This window comes from Perca fluviatilis, chromosome 21 (assembly GCF_010015445.1).
Source record: "Perca fluviatilis chromosome 21, GENO_Pfluv_1.0, whole genome shotgun sequence".
Classification (NCBI taxonomy): domain Eukaryota; kingdom Metazoa; phylum Chordata; class Actinopteri; order Perciformes; family Percidae; genus Perca; species Perca fluviatilis.
The window spans coordinates 13192678-13199386 of NC_053132.1; the positions used below are offsets into that span (position 1 = coordinate 13192678).

Here is a 6709-nt window from a genome sequence, read left to right on the forward strand (position 1 = left end):
TTTTTTTACATTACAGCTAAACATTTTTAAAATATGACTGCTTTGTTTTGGATTTGTTTATGTATTTGGGTTTATGTATTTTTCTACCTTCTAGGCAGCAATTGGTTTCCAATAATTTACATACATGAAAATCAGTTGGCACCATTAGCACACTTTGTGTAATCCATCATATTGCAGTCACATTTTAATTGCATTATAATGCAATATTAGTGCAGGTTCAATACAGAGGTCTGCACTGTATTACATCATAACAATACCAAAAAAAAAAAGAGCCTGTTAAAGAGATCTCTACTTGGACTTGACTGGACTCGTCCAACTTGCAAATAAAAATGAGGACTTGAGACTTGACTTGGACTTTGCTGAAAGACCTGAGACTAGCTCTTGCCTCAAATTACTTAAGACACAACTTGAGACTTGACCAGAGACTTGCTGTGATAGAGCTTAGACTCTCAAATGATTTGTGACTTGACTAAGAATTGTCTCCAATGACTTGATACAGAAAAAAAGTCAAGTCTGTTGTGAACTGGTTTTCATATTGTACAGGACGTTTTGAAACCGATGGCTGTCTGCAGTGTCAGGAAAAATACATCAAATAAATCTAGAACTGTAAGGCATGCATTTAAAAACAGTCAGCACGAATGTAAAGTATACATGAATTGTAGTCAAGGAGCTGAAACATACAGAAACAATGGTATGGTCACATATACAGCACAATCAATATCACAGATGCCATTAAAACAAATGTAGCACAACTGCCAAAACCCTGCTGTTCTTGAACAACACAACAGTGTGTGCCTATAAATAAACAATGCTCCACTTATATATTCACATTTCTCAAAATACCGTGTCTTAACTGCTGCAATCCAGTATTGTACAGTTAAAACTGTGATGTCTAAAGAGGCTTGATACAAGATGATAAAAATATGCCAGCATGGTTCGGAGTGTGTATACAGATTCAGGTCAGACTTTGAAAAGAGATGAAACGCTAAAGCCATCTTAATAAGAGATGCTCTCCAGAGCACACTGGGAGAAAGAGAGAGAGAGATGCTGTCAAAATAAAAGGAATTGGATATCACAGGTTTAATGATTTCACTGTCAGAATGAATGATGGCAGAGTATGAAGATATGAGGGAAAAATAAAAGAGTCTGATGGTGTGAAAACTCTGTCTGACATGTTAGCAGCTTCATCCAGCCATTCTGCAATACAGTCATCATCACACTCTCACTTTGGGGGCTCGCATTTAGATCACTGAATGGACCATGCATATCATATAACAGGGAATCAAAGATATGTGCCATCCTGTGAAAAACCTCATCTGTCTAACAGTCTGACACATTTCAGTTCTCATTTGGCCCCAAGAGGCTCCAGAAAATGCACCTTTAACGGGTGTTGTGATGCAGCGCATAACACATTTTCTCCCAGCTTCTGAAGATATGCAGAAAGGCTAAAGGAAACTGACACAATTTCAAGAAGTCGCTCATACGGCTGAGCAAAAGCTTAGAGTGTCCTGTTCACTCCAGTGAATATGGGTATCCTTTGGCAAGTGCAAAGTTTGGTTAAGCACAGCTTGCTGCCAGCAGCGGAGATTAAAGTTGTGTGTTTAGAAGTGGATGGCAGGGACTGGTTGGGCGGAAGTTTTCCCCACAGGCACGGAACGTGGCAGCTAAGGTCATGGGCCCGCCACATCACAACCCTAAAAATATCCTCTGCACTTGATTCCCGTCACAGAGCGGTTATACAATCTGTGCCCTCACTTGAGCCTGCCAGAATTAAACCTTACCATTTTCTGCCTTTACGGACTGCTTCACAACAAGCTGCCAGAATGAGGAAAACAACATGTCCAAGCAGGAAAAAGAAGGACTTCAATCTCTTGGTGAGTGGTATTGGGAGATGCATGGGGAAAACAAAGCTGTATTTTTTCTTGATTGCAGAGGGAGAAAAATGGAAGGGAAAAAAAGCAAGTGTGGTATTTTTCCCCCCTTAAGCTAATAAATCATATGTGAAAGGAAGCCACAGCGAGAAAATGGCTTCTCACAAGTCAAAGACTGGCACCAAGATAAATGTTACAAAGGCAGCAGAGGAATTCAGTCCAGTGGATGAATATGTCACACCTGGGGGCTATGAGCTGGAGAAAATCCTAAACCATGGGAGTGTGGCTTACACTCATGTCAACGAGGTCTGGCCTAACGTCTTCATCGGGGATGAGTAAGTAAAAAAAGTATTAATATTCTAAACTGAATAACATAATGGAGGATTAAAACAATATTCACTCCGGCTTCTTGCAGGCAGACTGCAAAGGACAAGTATAATCTGAAGAAATTGGGGATTACGCACATCTTGAATGCAGCAGAGGGGACGTGGAACAACGTGGACACCGGAGCTGGTTACTACACTGATATGGACGTCGTCTACTATGGCGTGGTAGCAGAAGACGTCACAACATTTAACCTTAGCCAGTATTTCTTCTCTGCTGCCCGGTTTATAGAAGATACACTGAGCAACCCTCAGAGTAAGACAACAAATAGTTAAAGCCAGTAACTTTAGGAAATGTACGGTGGCCGGGAAGTGCAATGCAACATTACAAAGAATGAAACACTTTTACATTTTGGAAAACAAATTTACATTTTGGAAAACAAATACATTTTGGAAAACAAAAAAATTTGAAAACAAATTTACATTTGGAAACAAAATAACATTTTAGAAAACAAATTTAATTTTGAAAACAAAATAACATTTTAGAAAACAAATTAATTTTGAAAACAAATTAATTTGGAAACAAAAAAATTTAGAAAACAAATTTACATTTTGGAAAACAAAAAAATTTTAGAAAACAATTTAATTTGAAAAAAAAAACAAATTTACATTTTGAAACAATTAATTGGAAACAAAAAAATTTAAAACAAATACATTTTGAAACAAATAATTTAGAAAACAAATTAACAAGATGCAAAACACTTTACCAGTCCGAACAAATTTACAAATGACAGATTCTTCACGGAAAGGGAATGTACCACATACGAGTGATGAGGTGTTGTTGTGGCCGCAGTCAATTTGTGTTGTTGTGAGTGAGTATATGGCGTGAATGAAGTTTATGGTGACTTTACGTGTGGTGGTGTTTGGAGTTTTATATGACGCGGACCTGACGGAACACAGGAACGCGACAGCCGGCGGATCGAAGCTACAGCAGGGGGCAGCTGAGTCCGTTTGCAGCTGCAGGACCTGGAGCTCACTGCCCATTCCTGGGAGCCAAAACGACACCATACGGGAAGACGTATGTGGCTGGAGGGAAGGGAAGCCGGGAGAATCAGATCAGGACTGAACGGAGCGGACTGTCACAGCCTGCTGAAGTTTAAATCACAGGTTTCCTAAAGGGAGTCTGGCGACTCGGACTGTGGACGACAAACACGACTTAAAGTCTCGTTAAATAAATAAATACATGCAGAAATAAATGAATCATTAGTGGGGAGTGAGCCTGGACATTTCAGTCTGTTTAAACTTCACTTTGAAGCAGAACCTCTTAGTTCAGAAGGGTGAAGTTTCCGTTTGTACTCATATCTGTGAACTGATTATAATAAATATTCTTTGTATTAACACATTAATTAGTCTCTTTGTTTTTTGTTTAAAAAACTAGAACATCGCATGAGATTTTGACGATTTATAGTGATTTTATTTCCGTTAGACCTTTGCCTACATTGACGCTGATGCATTAAGGACGCCCATAGACAGTATATAAGGCAGTGCCCCTGTTCCAAGATGGCGGCTCTATTGGCGATTCGATCCATAACTGCCGTAGTCAAGGCGACATGTATACAAAACCTCATCACTCCGGTATGTGGTACATTCCCTTCCGTGAAGAATCTGTCATTTGTAAATTTGTTTGGGACTGGTAAAAGTGTTTTGCATCTTGTTAATTTGTTTTCAAAATGTAAATTTGTTTTAAAATGTTATTTTGTTTTCCAAAATGTAAATTTGTTTTCTAAAATGTAAATTTGTTTTCAAATTTATTTAAATTTCTAAAATTTATTTTGTTTTCCAAAATGTAAATTTGTTTTCTAAAATGTTATTTTTTTTCAAAATTAAATTTGTTTTCAAAATGTAAATTTGTTTCTAAAATTAAATTTGTTTTCTAAAATGTTATTTTGTTTTCCAAAATGTAAATTTGTTTTCTAAAATGTTATTTTGTTTTCCAAAATGTAAATTTGTTTTCCAAAATGTTATTTTGTTTTCCAAAATGTAAAAGTGTTTCATTCTTTGTAATGTTGCATTGCACTTCCCGGCCACCGTAGAAATGTGACTGTTAAACATTGGCCATCTGACCCCCCCATACCCGATGAAGATTGCAGTATACTAGCTAGCTACTAATGTTAACTTAATTGTTGGAGTTGACATGCCTCTCAAAAGAGTCTTGGTTTCCTGCACCAAATTAACATCTGGTGTAGCTCTTTCTTTGTTAATTAAAGTTAATCTTGAAAACCGCCTGGATAATACATTCCCAACAAACTCCTCACCAGCAGTAACGTTACTGGAGTCTTCCATCATGAACCAACCAACCAGGCTAACTCAGTGTTGCCAACTCCTCAGTAAGGAAAGTCGCTATTGGCTGTCCTAAAAGTCGCTAGAAGTCGCTAGATGACGTCATACGCTCATTTGCATACAGCTTAGTGGTTGTGTCAGCAAGGTAGATAGAAAAAAAATAGAAATCTTTAGCCAAATAATCACAAATTCAATACAGGAATTTATTTTACCTTATAATTATTACTTAGGTAGCCTATCTTTGAAGTGAAAAAAGAAAAAGAAAAAAAGAAATTCTAAAATGGGATGGAGAAAGATTGATAAATAATTCTCAAAAAAGGCTGGGTTGCCCAGGGCCAGGCCAGCTCAGCGGCGACTTTCTCCCGTCACGTCCCGCTGTCTCTCCTACCTACACCGGCACCCGCACGCGTCCCTTCTCCCCTTTCTACCTGCATGCGCGCACTGTGCTGCTGCACAATGTGCACATGAGGAGAGAGCCCAGAGGGGAGGGGCTGCTCCTCTGCTCCTCAGTCACAGAACAGAAGAGAGGTGAATGTTTTGGCGGCTACAGGGGAGAAATACCTTGCGTGCTCGCTGGACAATACTACTAACCCTAACCCAATACTGGCGACTTTTTCTACCTAAAGTCACCAGATTTGTCGCTAGTCGCTTTTGTGAAAAAAAGTCGCTAAGGGGGTCTGAAAAGTCGCTAAATCTAGCGACAAAGTCGCTAAGTTGGCAACTCTGGGCTAACTAGCTAGCTAGTTTATCGGCGGTGCTAGGCTACGATAACAAAGGAGCCCGCCCATTTAGAGTGAAGATATGATTGGTCCATTAAAACCATAGATTAAAACCCTCTGAAACATTTTCTCCAAAATTTCTCTTCAAAATTCTGATAGGTTCACACTTTATTTAACCCTTCACATTCCAACGATTGTCAAATTATAAATTGATCAAATAAAGATTACAACTGATGACTTTTTAAATAATGTTTTTGTTATCTTAGTTGAGTTGATAGCCCAACACTGGTTGAAGGTGCCCGGGCTTTGAGATATTCACCATTAAACTTAAGCCACCATCCTTGTATATTGGTATGAAAGGAATTTACAATATTGGAAATGTTTCTATTCTTTGAGGACCTGGATATCCTTAAACCAAAACGTTTCGCTTGGTTAGAAACCACTAGTGAAGAATATTTTTATGATTTGGGTTAACTTACCCTCTAAATTGACAACAAAATTAGAAAAAAAAATGTGTAACTATTCCCTGAATGTGTGATTCATGTATGTACAGATAAACTGCTGGTGCACTGTGTGATGGGAAGGAGTCGGTCTGCCACACTTTTCCTCGCTTACCTCATGATCTGTGAGAACATGACGGTGGTCGACGCCATTGAGCACGTGAAGAAACGCAGGAGGATCATCCCCAACTGGGGCTTCCTGAAACAGCTGAGAGAGCTGGACATGCAGCTCCTGGAGAAAAGGGAAGAGGGTACAGAGAAGAGCTGATTGTAGCACTCGTGGGGCAGGTTGAGGCTCAGATCGAACCTCAGGTCAATGGAGACGAGTTCAAGTCGGGTTTCAAGTAATTTCAACAGACAAGACACAAGTCACAAGTAATTTGAGACAAGTCCAAATCAAGTCAGTTCATTAAGGACAAGTCCAAGTCAAGTCTCAAGTATATCAGAGCAAATCCAAATCAAGTCAAAAGTAATTTGAGACAAGTCCAAGTTGAGTCTCAAGTCATTTGTGACAAGTTTTAGTCTACCAGTCTGAAATCTCATCAAGTCATGGCACAAGTCTAAATACCCAAATTGCAAGTCAAGATGCAAGATTTCAGGTCTCTCAATGCTGTCCATAAAAATAACAGCATTTGAACATTTTCCCTTTAAAGTTCAGTTTACCATGTTTTTTTCATATTAAGTTAGACCAATGTATTTTAATGCAGAGACCTAATGAGTATTTGTTTTTACTTTTCTTGAATATTACCAAATGTAAAATGTAAATGTTTGCTTTGAACTTTCATCTCATCAGGTTTTTAGAGGGTGATATCTCAGGTAAATAAAGTCTCAGAGCAGTCAAGTCCAAGTCAAGTTTCCTTTAGCACTTATTTTTATTTTAAAATACTTTTCTGCAGAGAAAACAGCTGCCTGGATTACCACTAATTCAAAAATGTTGTTTCTGTGACACGCTTCAG

The 6709-nt window shown here is 38.5% G+C and overlaps 1 protein-coding gene across 1 annotated transcript; it reads left to right on the forward strand.

Moving 5' to 3' along the window:
* Nucleotides 1–1698: 1698 nt before the first annotated feature.
* On the forward strand, nt 1699–6600 carry dusp29 (dual specificity phosphatase 29). Its single transcript, XM_039787360.1, has 4 exons — nt 1699–1874; nt 1987–2206; nt 2287–2510; nt 5807–6600. The coding sequence occupies exons 1-4, from the start codon at nt 1838–1840 to the stop codon at nt 6019–6021; spliced, it is 696 nt and encodes a 231-aa protein (XP_039643294.1). The 5' UTR covers nt 1699–1837; the 3' UTR covers nt 6022–6600.
* The last annotated feature ends 109 nt before the right edge of the window (nt 6601–6709 follow it).

Bases quoted from the DNA above. Each gene is read 5' to 3' on its own strand.
- dusp29 (XM_039787360.1), top strand. From the start codon at position 1,838: ATGTCCAAGCAGGAAAAAGAAGGACTTCAATCTCTTG. The intron at 1,875-1,986 runs GTGAGTGGTATT...TCCCCCCTTAAG, and splicing joins AGAAGGACTTCAATCTCTTG to CTAATAAATCATATGTGAAA. The intron at 2,207-2,286 runs GTAAGTAAAAAA...GGCTTCTTGCAG, and splicing joins AACGTCTTCATCGGGGATGA to GCAGACTGCAAAGGACAAGT.